This window comes from Cavia porcellus, unplaced genomic scaffold (genome assembly GCF_034190915.1).
Source record: "Cavia porcellus strain 051 isolate PalLab524CR breed Dunkin Hartley unplaced genomic scaffold, mCavPor4.1 scaffold_14, whole genome shotgun sequence".
NCBI classification, from domain to species: domain Eukaryota; kingdom Metazoa; phylum Chordata; class Mammalia; order Rodentia; family Caviidae; genus Cavia; species Cavia porcellus.
The window spans coordinates 9,724,521-9,739,610 of NW_026947497.1; the positions used below are offsets into that span (position 1 = coordinate 9,724,521).

General features: G+C 42.6%; 1 protein-coding gene across 1 annotated transcript in view; it reads left to right on the forward strand.

Annotated features, from left to right (window-relative positions):
• Enpep (glutamyl aminopeptidase) overlaps positions 1-5,012 on the forward strand; it is an 80,650-nt gene extending 75,638 nt beyond the window's left edge. The window contains exons 19-20 of the mRNA XM_023564343.2: positions 3,205-3,283; positions 4,220-5,012. Of these exons, the coding sequence (XP_023420111.2) occupies positions 3,205-3,283; positions 4,220-4,372 (232 nt within the window). The 3' untranslated portion in view covers positions 4,373-5,012. The remainder of the gene's footprint in view (positions 1-3,204; positions 3,284-4,219) is intronic.
• The last annotated feature ends 10,078 nt before the right edge of the window (positions 5,013-15,090 follow it).

The window sequence follows — 15,090 nt, forward strand, 5'->3', positions numbered from 1 at the left end:
GCTGTCTCGGCAGAGTGCAGAGCCCAGTGGTGGAGCCCAGCATGAAGGAAAGAGTAGCGGTCAAATGCATGTACTTAAGCCACAGCATCTGCCAAGAGGAGAGACTCGGGGCGCTCAGCTGCTGCAAAGGGGAAACAACCAAGCGAGAGGCACTGGGGAGGCGGACGCATCCTCAGGGAGTGCTGGTGACGGAGCTGAAGGAGAAGCAGGAGTGAAGGGGGAAGAGGATAAAATGGAAACAGCTTTGCAGATAGGGAGGGGAGATGGGCCGGAGGAAGGAGGAGGGTTGGGGAAATGAATCAGAACCTATCACGCACAAGTATAAACGTCCTGTGATGAATACGATCATAACATGTACCCAAAATGTCCCCAAAACTGCATTTGATATATATATATATATATATATATATATATATATATATATATATGAAGCATTCCTAACTGCTGAAGATCTCTCAGGAGAGGGAAGAGGTGGAGGCTAAGAGCTGCAGAGTCGCGTTAAGAGTTGGGCTTTGTTCTAAGAGGAACACTAAAGGTTTTCAAAGGCAAAAGTGAAATGCTGGATTTTCTTTCAAAAGGAAAACTGGTGGTAGGGTGAGGTGCAGACTTGGATTTGGGAAAAGCAGTTAGCTATCAGCTACAGTCTTGCAAAGACAGTGATAGATTAGAGACCCGCTGTACAGGTGAAGGGGAGAAGGTACAGTAACCTCTAGGACTTGGTGGCAGATTGGGAATAGGCCATGAAAATCAGGTGACAAGGATAATAATGCCTAGGACATGGTTTTCGGGAGACACAGCAGCTCAGCTTGCTCCTTGTGTTTCCCTTTTGTGGGGTCAAAGTGGAGACTGTTTCAAGAAGGGTGTAGGTCTTTGTTGATGTGTGTAAACTAAAGACCAAAAATTTACTGACATAAAATCCTTGCAAGAATTTTTCAGTAAAGTATGGAAGCAGACTCCGACTGAACAGAATCACGCATGCGTCAGTGAGGATATCAGTAACAGTAAGTGGGAAGCAAGAGAAAGGACATTGGAAAGATGCTAGATCAAAGAAGGGTTTCTTCTTCATATTTCAATACACTGACTATACTTAAATGCTGATGAGAAAGATCTGTTGAAAAATGAGACCATTAATATGTAAAACAGGAAAAAGGCTTTCTAAAAAAAGGATGTTTAAGAAAGAGGGAGGTGGAGCTGGGGATTTAGCTCAGCGGTATAAGCGCCTGCCTTGCAAGTGTGCGGTCCTGAGTTCAATCCCTGGTACCGATAAAAATGAAGAAGACCAAAAGAAAAAAAAGAGGGAAGAAACAGCAGCCAAGTCCCAGATGAAAGCAGGAAGACAGGCCTATTCACACATTTGCAAACTAAAGACACGGTGTGGTTGGGTATTTTCTACAAGAAGCAGAAGGAGGACACCTTGGAGTTGGGGGATCAAGAGGTGAAGTGGGTTTGGAAGAGAATGGAAACTTTTTTTTAATTCAAAAGAAGCAGAGTAACTGGTGAAGGTAATGTAAGAGGGTTATTGGTATGAGGGTCCACTTGAGATTTAAATCTGTGAACTTATAATGAAACACTGTGAGGAAAGTTCAGTGGCTTCCCATGTCAGCATTTGACCACCTGACTCAAACTCAGAGAGTGCGTGGTTGATTTCATCCAAAGGTGAGGTTTTGCTTGATGTAGATTATTATTAAAATTCCAGGCAGCTTAGGGCCAGCACAAACATGTTACTGGAAATGGTTCGACCATGGTGTCCAAACTATAGAAATAATTAAGTGAAAAAAGGGAGAGCTGGTGGTCCAGGTCAGAGAAGACGTGGGGACGGGCGGGCAGTGGGCCTCCAGGAGTTCTCACAGCGGAAACTGAATGACACATAAACTGTGGCCATGGATGCAGAGGACTTTGAAAGGTGATTACGCACTGTCGTGGGAGTTGGGTGGTGGAGATGGAGCTCAGGAAATAGCACTGGACATGAGATCAGGAAACTAAGGAGCCAGCATGCGGTTAGACCTTGTACCATCCAAGATGACGGTGTCCCAGGGAAGAGAGGGAAAGGAACAAGTGCCAGGGAGCATCGTAGTTGAGGGAGAATGTCCGAAAGGAGCAGAGGTTTTCTAATCTCTGGGTAGAGGAGTGATGGTCCGGGCTCAGCAATGGGACCTGTGTACACCGACCACTGGCCTGCCCTGGTGCCACAAAGGATGTGGCCCTCTAAGAGGCGGGGGGAGTTCTGCCAGCAAAGGCTTGGTTCTGGAGGCCAGGTGAAGGGTCCAGAGACAGGGCTACCAGGAGAAGGTCTCGGAGTCACACTTTGGATGTGGTTGATGACTTTGTCAATGAGAAGTGATTACATTCAAGGGAGCCTGTGCTAAGAGTGACATCAGACCTGGTACGCGGAAGATCACACGTGATTGCTGCAAAGAGCTCTTCGTCTCTCCCCACCAGCACTTTTGCTCGGCTTGCTCATTTCACACGGGCATATTCCTTCCTTTTCACCTTTATATGGTGAAAATATATTTCCTGCTAGTTTTTACTTTTTAGTTTGAAGTTCCTTTTAGTGGAAACATAAATATGTGTAAGACAAGCTTCAGCAGTGTTTAATCTTCATGGTGTCTTTTGCTTTTGCTATACTTTTTAAATATAAAATTTCTTATTACTTTATGTCTAGATATATCTTCCTTTTTCCCTTTACAACGTCCTGGTGGTCAAATTCTATACTCAGTTCTGCGGTCCTTTCTCTTGCACTGTGATCGGTTGTGATTAGATCTGTACCTGTATGATGCCCATGTACGTTATAGTTTAGAAGAAAACATTGGATTCTTGCTCTTTAAAAAAGAATATAAAGAAATGACATAGACTCTAAAATCCTATCGTCTTCTCTTGAAGAACTGGGTTACATGTCAGCTCAGAGCGAGGCTGAGAAGCATAATCGCTAGCTGAGTTCTCAAGTACACAGGAAAGAGAATATATTTATAGAAAAAGTCTGCTATATCTGAGAAAATGCTGTGAATCTGTCTACAGAAAGAAACACAGACTTTACTAAGAATGTCTCCTGAATGCAACTATTTTAAGTTAAATGTGTTTTCTGACTGTGTTAAGCTGACTTTGAAAATTACTTTAAACACACACAATAAAAAGGAAACACTTGTATCTGGAAAAAAGTATGAGGTTCCAGGCACTTATATTTCCTTTTTCTCGTCTGTATTTCAGATTTACGATCAATGACAGGTACCTGGGTCGCATCGTCACGATAGCAGAGCCGTTCAACACAGAATTGCAGCTCTGGGAGGTATGAAGCAATTCCCCTCTGCTTGCTTACAAGGAAACATATCAAACTTATTTCTCAAATAGAAGTGCTGCTTGCTTCACTCATCACAAAAGACAATGAGAAACAACATTCTTTTATCTAACACAGACATACCTAACGTTTCTGAGCTGAAAAAATTTCAGATGAGCAAGAAACAAAATTTTAGAGCTGGGAAAGGCAATGGTTGGGGATGTCTGGAGACACTTTGGTGTGCCAAAGCATGAGCACTGTGTCTGCCTTTTCCTGGTAATTGTGACTCTAGAATAAGCTCTTCAAGGTTTGATTCCACTCAAAACTCAAAATTTTGAAATTTCCAAATAAGTTTCAAACCTAAATTCCTGGGAAGGTAATATGTCCATTGGACAAATAGAAAGTGTGTGAAAGCTTGGTATTGGTTAGATATCAAGCCAAGTATTAAGATTCTTGCATCTGTTAAGAAACAAAATAATTGTTATTTCTGTCACTGAAAAATAATACTACGATCAAGTTTGAGAATAGTTTTGGAAGACAGAAAGGAGGGTAGAACCAGCTGAACAAAGGCTTCTTATGCATCTTTAATAAGTGAACTGGAATATTAAACCAGTTCTAGGAAGAGAGGGTAGGCAAAGCCATCATCCCATGGGCCACATTTTCCAGGGAACCCACAGGACATACAGAAGTCAGAAGCAGAAATGGGCAGGCCAGGCATCACATTCTGCCTCTTTTCTCACTGGTGAGAGCCTCTGTTCATGTGACAAGCTGTTGCTGTGCCCAGCATGACTGCGGATCTGAGACCTGGGTGCTGTCTGAACACTGCACCCACAGGCACATCTCGGTGGGGTACTGAATTTTCATGGGAAAGGGAAGCAGACCTGCTTTGTAAGTGAAATTCTTGAAGTTTGAAAACAACATTCTTAATTATTTCCCTGTCTTTTCCAGATGCAGAGCTTTTTTGCAAAATACCCAGATGCTGGAGCAGGACAGACACCTAGGGAACAAGTTCTTGAAACAGTGAAGAACAATATTGAATGGCTAAAGCAAAACAGAAACCCTATAAAAGAATGGTTTCTTGCTATAACGAAGGATGGTTAATGTGTTCAAATGTCATGCTGTAATTTTGCAAATCTGTAGTTTCTCCTGTTAAGCAAAACATTGAGTACCTAATTTACAGCACTGCAGGGGGAGCCTGCTTTTGCTGAGTGCTATGTTGATGTCTGGCAAAGCTTTTAAATTGTTCTTCTTTGTTTATGAAGGAAGATGCTAATAGAGTATTTAATATACTCAGGGATTTCTTCTAAGTGTACTTCATAGGAGATTCTTTACAAACTGAAGAGAATTTAATAGTCATTTTAATGTCTTTAAATATCATTCTTTGTATCTTAAATCTGTGAAAATAGAACAATTTGGTCTTAGCTTTACATTTTTAGTACCAAAGAAACACCACTTAATCTGCTCTCTTGATTGATTTTTAAAGTTTAAATACCAGTACTTGAGGGACACATTACCATCTTAATCTTTATTTTATTATTCTGAATTACACAGACCTAATATCATTTTATTCACATATGTCTTACTACTTTAAATCCTACCAAAGTAACCTGAGCTTAAATTTTGCTGGAGAACTGCATGAATTAACCAAAGAAATGGCTGACTGTTGGCTTTTCTCTTACAAAATCAACAAGAGAACTCTTCATTCTTTTTTAAAATAAATCTAAATTATTACCTTGAAAAACATTGTTTTTCAGTGTCACTTTTTCTTAAACACGACAGCGGCATCCCTTAAGTAATTTAGCGAGTCACATCTATGATTCAAGACGCTGACCTTCTTTATGCTTGGGGCTTTCTCATCTCTCCGCCCCTCACAAAGCTCCTTCAAATATGCTATGAAATTGGAGGGAATGGAGTGCTTAACTGTGCTCCGCGAATCTTAGAGGGAAAAAAGAACTAAATAATTGGAAACTATTCAGGAAAGAGATGGCATAACTTTATTCCATAAAGTTAAATGGAATTAGCGTTCCACTTGGACCTCACCTAGCAATCTAAGTGTAAAGAGAGAAACACGTAGACGTCTCTCGCATGATTCCGCATAGCCGAGGCTGGATCATCTTAGAGGTGAGTTTTACATTTAAACCCTTAGATCCTCACCCAGAGAGATAACACTGATCAAATTAAAATGCATGAACTGATTAAAGACATCAATTTCATAGAAGCTGGTGGCCAGAATAGCTTGGATGTGGCACTTAATGCCTAGAATAACCACAGAATAAGTCCAATAGATGGAAGAGATAGAAAATTACTGTGTCCCAATCTGTTTAATCCAGAGAAATCTAAATTTATACAGAACCTTCAGAAGCCTAGAGCACTGTAGGTTTGGCCTGACGAGAAATAAAGCCAGTGGGTACAATTGAAATCTTAGCTTTGATTTTGTTCATACAACCGTGGGTCACAATCACAACTTAAACTTTTCTGCTCCTCGTTCTTATGATGTCTTATTCCATGCAGCTAAACCAGCAGATTCAAATGTAGGTGGAGGGAAAAAGACATGGAAAATAATTTTCTATGAAAGTTTTAAAAACACTGTCTTAAATTATTTCAAAAGCAAGAGTGACATAGACATCCTGAATCATCAGAAGACACCTCTTGCTTCCTGAGGATTAACATCACAGCTTCCAGTTTTGAGCCTGTCGTGGTTTATGTCTGTGGCCCTCAGGCCTCATGCATTTGCATTGTGCATTTGTGATTGGTTCATTGTCTAGCGCTTGGATTGATGGTGTCAGTGCTACACCCGCCTATGGGTGGAGCCAGCACACAATGTAATGGCAGGAAGAAGGCGTGTCTCTCTCTTTCTGGTTTCTGCCTTGCTGTTTGCAGCCGCCATGAACTGCGGCCCCGCCATGCCACCCTGCCTTGGTGCCAACTGAGTATGAACTGAAACCTCCAAAAATTGTAAGAAATAAACCTTTCCTTTCCCAATTTTGGGCATCAGGTATTTTGTCTCAGTGATGAGTTAAAAGTAACTAAGACAATACTTAAAACATGAATTAAGTTCATCACTTAAAGCTTGCTTTGTCTGTACAAATCTCAGTATTCTAAGAGTGCACCTAACATGTGGATGATAATCTCATGACTAGGTAATTTCACTGTCTTCTTGTTGTATCCCACTCAGCTGCCTACCCTCACTTTTTCAGACATGCAGACATGTATTGAGTGTCTCCTGCTTGTCTGATGCCCTGCTATGGGCGTTAACCATGAGTAAGATGCTATCCTGCCTGCAACTTTAGCTCATCAGATTGGTGTCAATTCTCTGGGTGCTAAAACGTGAGCCAGAATAAACCTCTCCTCTGTCGAGCTGTGAACATTGGGTGTTTTTCCCAGTGATGAGAAAAGTGACCAACACAGTCCTTCTGCTCCAGGGATAGTAAATAGTCAGGGGCATGGCATCCAGAAGCTGCCAATCAGTGTCAGTCCTCAGAGCTGCTCTACCCTGCACGCCCATGGAAAATTTATGGATGTCTTATTTCATACAGCTAAACCAGCAGATTCAAATGTAGGTAGAGGGAAAAAGAGATGGAAAATAATTTTCTATAAAAGTTTTAAAAACACTGTCTTAAATTATTTCAAAAGCAAGAGTGACATAGACATTCTGAATCATCAGAAGACACCTCTTGCTTCCTGAGGATTAACATCACAGCTTCCAGTTTTGAGCCTGTCATGGTTTATATCTGTGGCCCCAGGCCTCACCTGTTTCCTTCCAGATCTCATATAAGCAGTCATCCCAGAGGAATCCAATCACAGGAAGCCTGGGAAGGGAGGTCGTTACCATCCCAGCCCCGGGAAATGGAATGAGGGACGTGAACATGTTAGGAAAAGGGGCCCAGCACTGACTTTAACATCCAGCACCGCTGTAAACCCCTGCATCTAACTGCACCCAGGTGTTAGACATTTATGTGCACAGGTGGCAGCATTAGTGTGTTAGGGCCCGTTACAGGAGCATGAGGGCAAAACACAGCCTGCTGGAGTTAGCCAGCTTCTCTCTACCCTTTCTGGCCTATTCTTCTCCATGTACCCTTTCCAGGGACCCCAGGGCCTTGTGTGCAAATGCAGGTTCTCTACCACCGTTAGACTCCCAGCTCGCCGGTTCCCTCCTAACTCAGTTCTTTTTGTTTTCATTTGCTTTCTAAAGCCATTTACTAATTAATGTAAGGCAAGCAGGAGACAAGATAGGGCTTATTATATAATAGAAATGTTAGAAATATTAGGTGGGTTATGCATGAAGACCTTATTCAATTGTGATAGTTAATTCATGAGCCGACTTGACTGGGCCCCTGGTGTCCCAGTGAAACACCACTTCTGAATGTGTCTATGAGGGAGTTTCCCGAAGTGGACAGCATCTGAATCAGAGGACTCCCCAAAGGAGACCACCCGCTCCAATGTGGTGGTCTCCATCCAGTGCCCTGGGGAACTGGTGGAGTAAAAGATGAGAAGAGAAGACCCCCGTTTCTACCTGGCTGCTCAGCCTGGGACATTTCTTAATGTCATTTCATCTTCCGCAGTCTCTGCACTTAAATTTCCACCACCAGCTCTTCTGATTCTCAGAACTTTAGACTCATTCCCGCCACCAGTGTCCCTGGGTCTGTGGCTTACAGAGGTGATATGAGAGGCTTCTCCATCTCTGTGGTCACGGGAGCCAGTGCTCCATAGTAATTCTTTTTACACATCTCCATCAATAATCTGAGAATAACACTGGTGGGAGAAGATGAAAACACAGGAAGGGGAAATATTTTTAAAATGAAGCAAATTCCAGCTCTTGGAAGGCTGAGCTAGGAGAATCACCATGAGTTCAAGGCCAGCCTGGGCTACAAGGCAAGACCCTGTCTCAAAAGAAAAAAAAAAAAAAAATGGAGCAAGACTAAGCATTACCTAAAGCATACTGGTTAGTTATCTGAGCCATGTTTCATAATAAATTATGCATTTTGAATGCCTGGGCAGAATTTTAATTTTTTATGACAAGTACCAATAGAAAATTGATATATTACTTTTACTAAGGAAAAAAAAAAAAAGATTTGAACTGCAAAGCCTCATTGTATAACCTTGAATCCTCACTCTTTTCTGAAATGCACACATGTGTCTAATTAAAGGAATATGATGATTCTAAGGTAGAATAAGGTCCAGAGATAAGGATGAAGGTGAAAACTTAAAACTCTTTTCTTCTTTTCTATACTATCTTGGTTACCTTTCTCTTGTTGCTGAGAAAAAATACCCAACACCCAGAACTAAGTAAGGAAAGGTTTATTTAGCTCACAGTTTGTGGAGGTTTCAGTCCATAATCAGCTGGCTCCAAGGCAGGGAGCCATGGCAGAGGGGCAACAGTTCAAGGCAGCAGAAGGTAGCAAAACGCAACAAGAACAAAAAAGGAGGGAAAGCCTCTTTTCCTCCCTTATATTGTATGCAGGCTACCTGCCCTAAGGTGGCTGTAGCACTCACACCATCTCCCTGTCCTCCTCTTGCACAGGATGAGGATGTTTACAGAGGAAAGACTCTGGCTCCCTGCTGAGTCACTTAGTTAAACTTCTAAATTTCTCAAGTTGACATAATGTATCTACTATTACATAATTATCTAACCAAGATTCCTTTCAACCAAAGACTTGCTCTCCTTATTCTTCTAATGCCTCCTTTCCTATACGCAAAGGATAAGGGTTAGAAGTGACTGTCTCAGCAAGTGTCAACCATTGCCCTCAACAACGGCTTGATACACATCCTTCTTGAGGGCATGGGAACCTTCTCTCATTGGTCTTAGGTTACATCTTTATTTGACTTCACAAAACGTGGCAAGCTAGTAAGTCTGTTCTCTCTCTTATATGTATCTTCAATGTTTCTTTTTCTTCTCTTTGCATAAGTAGAGAAACATGTTTCTTATTTTCCCCGTAAGAAATAAAAACTTATGGTGGTCCATTTTTAAGCATGCATTTAAGAAGATCCTATGTGAAGCGGACTTTGAAAAAGATAAAAATATTGAGAACCACCTTTACAGAATCTAAGTGTGAATACAGGGAGAGGAAAAGAGTATTCTTTTGGTCAAGGCTAAGAAGAAACATTGTAACTGCATAGGACAAGGTCATATAGAATCTTTAAACAAGCACATCTGCTTCTTGCAAAGAAGAGACAGTGCCATGAAGAAATTCAAACTCAAATTGGAGGGGAGACTGGGTAACCCTCAGGTGATTTCTGGGGAGACTGAGCACCCCTAGTACTCAGCCAGTAAGGACACCGAAGAAGAGCCCTGCATAGTAGGGCTTAAACTGGCCACACCCAGCCTTGTAAGACTGAATGCAAGCCTGGCTTTCACCAGGCTCCCTGTCACCCCCAGTGCATTCTTCTGGGTCTGGGCAAGCTACCACACTCCTCACACCCCAAAAGGACAAAAGGACAACAAAGCCGAGCAGACCAACCATCCTTTCTCAGTCTCGTTTCCAGGTCCCCCCTTATCTTTACTGCAACTTTCTCTCGAGATTGCGTATGTTCATCTACGGTCTCATCCTTCAGCCCATACTAATAAGCCTTTCATCTTCACGGTCCCACCAAAACTCCAAGGGCTGAGGTCACTTTGAAATACAGTAGTCAAGTCCCAAAGCGATTGTACAGGACGTGAAAATAGCACCACCCCCATCAGAGCTAACTGATCACTGGCTTGTCTAAAGTTCAGTTTAGAATAGATACATGAAATGAACTATGTCCTAAAGAAAATGTCTCTAAAATACCTTTTCAATTGAGTTTGGATGTTTTATGAGAACAAAAGTGAGTTTGAATCTAGATGTTATGTCTTCCTGTTCTAATAATCAGACAATTTAAGGGAAATATTGAGGTCTTTTTAATTTGAAAGGCTGATGTTTCAATGGAATACACTCCAAAAGTAGTGTCTTGTGCACAGATAAGATTTTCTCCCACGAATCATTTTGTATCCATGTACACAAACACACAGATCAATTGTTACACAGGTCAATTGTTAAGATCCCATGGATTACAGGATGAGGGAGGCTGCAGATCTTAAGTCTATAAATGTTTTAAGAAAGCATTGGAATATAAAATATCTGTTAGCCCCTCTTCCACACAATTCCTGTAGGTTTATTAAAAACGGGGAGACAAAAAAGGGAAGAATTATTGCCAAGCTTGTTTCTCAGCCATCTTCCTTTACAGGAAAAAAATAAAACGATGCTTCATAAAATGAAATAAAATCTATGCCTTTAATCAATATATCATTGCAATTAACACTTCCAAGATCAACTGAACATGTATTCTAATTGGAAGGATCTATGTCAAAATCATAACAGTGATTATGCCTGACTGGTGTAACTGATTCTTATCCAAGGAGCTAAAGGTCTAGATCTAGGGATCAATAGAAGCAAAAGTAACTGTATGCACTTTGCAAAAGATTTATCTGAAGCATGAGGATAAGGAGTGTCCATGTTCCAAGTTTCTGGCAAAGTTCAAACTTGAAGTTTATTTTTTAAAGTATGACGTAAACATTTTGGCAAAGTGCCTGGTCAGCTGACAGGTTCATAATTCGAAGTAGATAAAGGACTGTGGTTTGTCCCTCTCTTTCCCTCCTTCCTTCCTTTGTTCCTTCTGTTCTTCCCTTCCTTCCTCCTTTCCTTCCTCCCTTCTTTCTTTTCTTCCTTCCTTCTAAATAGAAACTGCTCTCTCTCCAGCTAAGATTGGTCAATGGCTGTATATTTTGATACCATATCAAAGTTTAAACTTGCCAATCAAATGTGCAGTCATAAGATTATAGTGGAGCAGAGCAAAAGGGACAGCACCCTTGAAAACAGTTGGCCTTTATTTACAAGGCTCAGAATGGGAGTTGTCAATAAGACCTATTATCTAAATTTAAATCACCAAATTCACACAAGTCACAATGTCCTAGAATATACCTGAAATCCTGGCGTGTACTAAATTTTCATATAATCATATGTTTTTCTGTTTTCTGTTAGTGACAGAAGAAAGGAGACTTTACTTAGGGGTGAGAAGGAATAAAACTTTTATATAAGGAGAGTGACGTGGTCGCTTTGATTCCGTGTGGCACTGCACACAGAGGGCACGATTATCACTTTGTTTGTTAAACTATCAATCTTTTTCAAATCAATAACAAGAGATTATAAAACTTTAACCCAGTGGTAGAGTTACCCAAAAGAGAACCAAAGAATCAGAATCTTGATGCAAATGTCTTGAGTCCCCAAGGGAACCTGCCTGGTGGAAACGCTCCCTCCTCTTCCTCCCCGGACCCCAGGCGTGGACCCATGGCCTTGGAGTGGGGAGCCACCTTCCCACTCAGCGGGGTCCTCGCCGTCCCTTCCCTTTCCAGCCTCTCCTTCCCTCTGGAGCAGGACCTGGGCACACAGCTCTTCCCTCCTCCTTCCCTTCCATCTTCTTCCAGGCATCTACCTGCATATGGTGAGGGTTCTGACATTCCTTCACAAAGAAGCAGACTTGGCATCATAGCCCGCTGTGGGCATGGGAGGAGGGTACACAGCGGTCCGAGGAGACCACGGCAACAGGACCGTAAGTCTGTGTTCTCCAGATTTCTTGTTATTGCCGTGCTTCTGAGCTGTGTCCTCCAACCTGGTCTTTATTTGTAACAAGGCCTTATTTATCTCTCTGGAAATTCTGCAGTGGGAAGAGGAGAGGAGAAGAAGCAAACACTGCGGATGCACTGAACACCAGCACCGGTTTGGATTTCCTTCCAGATCTGCACAAGCCTGCCTTTGCTCGGCTCCTTCAGCTAAATAACGTACAGCGCAGGATTCTTGGATGAAGGTGAGACTGTTTGGCTAGCACTGCTCAGAAATAGTCTCGATTTTCCATTTGTCTCTGTAGACACACCTTTAGAAACATATTTGTACAGAATTTGTTAGCCTTAAGCTATTTATTTTAATAACAGAAGTTGGCCTTAATCAGTAATTATAAAGAACTGGAAAAGTCCTAACAGATAGAGGGCTTAAACTTTACCTTGAAGGACAGGAGTTTATGGGTGCAGGGGACACTGCAGGGGAAAAGGACACGGGCTTTTTGTAAATTCACCTGGACAGAGAGAGAGGGAGCCTTGTGAGGAAACCTGCACCTGAACTGGTGTAGTGAGACAGAATGTATGACGTCTCAAGATCTAACCTGATGCTTTTATCCTGGAAGCAATTCACGGACCACTGAAATTTTGGAACAGAGCAACAATGTTGAAAATAAAGCCTAGAAAAGCCACTGTTATTTGTTTTAAATTGCAAGCAGAACACTAGATGCAGGCATTCTGAGGTGACAAGGGTCTCAGCAAACTTCTTTCTACACTCCAACACCTGTGCAGGGCAAGAGCGGGTTTTCAGTAGTGGTCTCCATGGTTCACGCCACTGTAGAAGTCTCACATCTGAAAAGCTCCTCCTAGATGCACCATTGACCATTAATCACTAACTCAAGGGGCATTTTTTCATTTCTTATCTAACCTGAGCAATCATTAACAACCAGGAGAGTGAGCCTTTCCCTCCTCCTGGTTTGCTGGAGCTGCTGTAACAAAGCACTACAACCTGGGGGACTTAAACAGGAAAAAAGTGTTTTCTAATATTTCTGGAGCTGGAGGTCTGAAGCCAAAGTGTGGGGTACGGGAGCTCCTTCTGGGGCCCTAAGGGAAGGGCCCAGCTAAGCGGTGGCCCTCTTCAGGCTCACTTGACAGCCACCCTGCAGGCACAGCTCTGGGTCTGGGTGTTCCCTTTGTTAAGCACATTGGTCACAATGGATTAGGCCCACCCCAAGGATTCCACTTTATGTTGATTGCTGATTGCGTCTCTAAAGACCCCCTTCTCCAAATAAGGTGATAGGCTGAGATAATGGGGCTTGACACAGCGGGAGACCTAGATCCAATGAGAGTCCATCTTTATAACACACACTCTGTAACTTGTAAATCCATGAATCCGCAAGCGGAGTGGTCCATGCAGAAGGATCTGAGCAGCCCCCACAAGTCCCACTTTAAATGTTACTAATATAGGAATTTTAGGGTTAGGTTTCCAAAACATGACATCTGAGAAACATATTTAAATCACGGCAAAACTGACTTCAGTGGACAAGTATATACATCAATTCTCACGGAGAAGTCTGAAGGGCTAAGACAACACAGCACAACAGTTCCCCAGCCCCCTTAAACCTGGGCTACACATGGTGACTTCCTTCCAGAGGGTACAGTAAGAAAAGGGAGACGAGAGACCACTGCCACGTGCACAACCTGAAACACGCTGTGTCAGTGAGGTGATCAGGTGGACATCAAAAGAGGTAAATCAGATCTGGTAGTACTGCCCTTGGTAGAGTATCTGAGACCAACCTTTGCCTCTGCTGGCCACCCCCCACCAGACAGGAACTCCAAGGTAACTGTGGGAAAAGTATCAGAAAAGTTACAGTTGAGGGCCATTCCACCACACCTGACCACTATGGAAACTGTCCAGGTCATGAAAAACAGTGATGGTCTGAGAAATTGTTCCAACTAAGAGAAGACAAAGGTTACACCATGAACTAGATACAATGGATCCTAACTGAGGTCCTCAACAGAGAAAGCACATTAGGTAAAAATCAAGAAAATTTGAATCAAGTGTTCATTTACGCCAATAATCATAAAATGTAATTACTTATTACATTCAGTTCTGCATTCCTGACAGCACCTTTTTCTTTCTGAATTTCATTTAGTGCAATGATTAGAGGCAATGAGCTTCTGCGTCAAGCGCTGACCCTGACCTGTCTCAGGTTCACCCTCCGGTAGCTATTGGTCCTGAAGAACATATTTCTAATTTGTCATAGTCAGGGTTTGCAAGGAGAACTTAATACAAGGCACATAAATTATAGGATTGTTTTATAGTAGGCACCCAAAAAGTTCAACACAAAAAAGTGCAGAAAATCTGTATACACTAAGACCCAAAGATCTAGTTGAGGGCCTGGATCCCACAGCTGAAGACCTAGAACACTTGACAGTGTCCCCCATGAGTCCATGGTCTAGACAATGTCCATGACAATGTCCCATGCAAGTCTGTGTGAAGGATCAGGGCTGGGAAGGCCCAAAGGTCAGTGGGGGAAGCCAGAAAGTCTGCACCAGGGGGATGAAGAATCTGCACCAGCAGGCTGAGGGATCTGCACTAGGGCCAGGAAACAACACTCAAATAAAGACCAGGGATCCTCCAAAAAGTCCACAGCTATCCTCAGGGACAATGAGGTCTCGAGCTCCTCTGCTGATGAGAATAGCTGGGGTCCTAACAGGAAACCAGTGTGAAAAGCCCCTGCAGGAGAACCAACACCACCACCTCCTCCTTTCCAGTTCTCCTTTATACTGTTGGCAATACTCCCTAGCTGGGCCATCGGCTCTGAGCACCACGATGACTCAGTTCAGCTGGGTATCACAAGCTGACCACCAGTTGTCATCCACCACCTAATTTTACTGAACCTATTGTTCATTCCATAAAGGTTATTGCTGCTCCATGAGAATCAAACAGCAGTGCATGAAACACCTATCACAGTAACTGATGCACAACGGAGGTTCGGAGAGGCCAGAGCGCATGCTGTCCTTAAGTCATCAAGAGACGTGAGAGTCCTAAGAGCTGGGCCCCGTGCTAGTTGCATGAATGGCGAACATTTACTCTAAGTCTCACGTTATAGATTAACATTTTGCCACCTGACACTTCAGGGGTGGATATCACTTGTCAGAAATTAAAATATTTTCAATGCAATATGCCTTTGATAAGAGTTAAGGTCCCTATCAACTGCTGGAACTTTTCATGAATCTTCACTTTGTG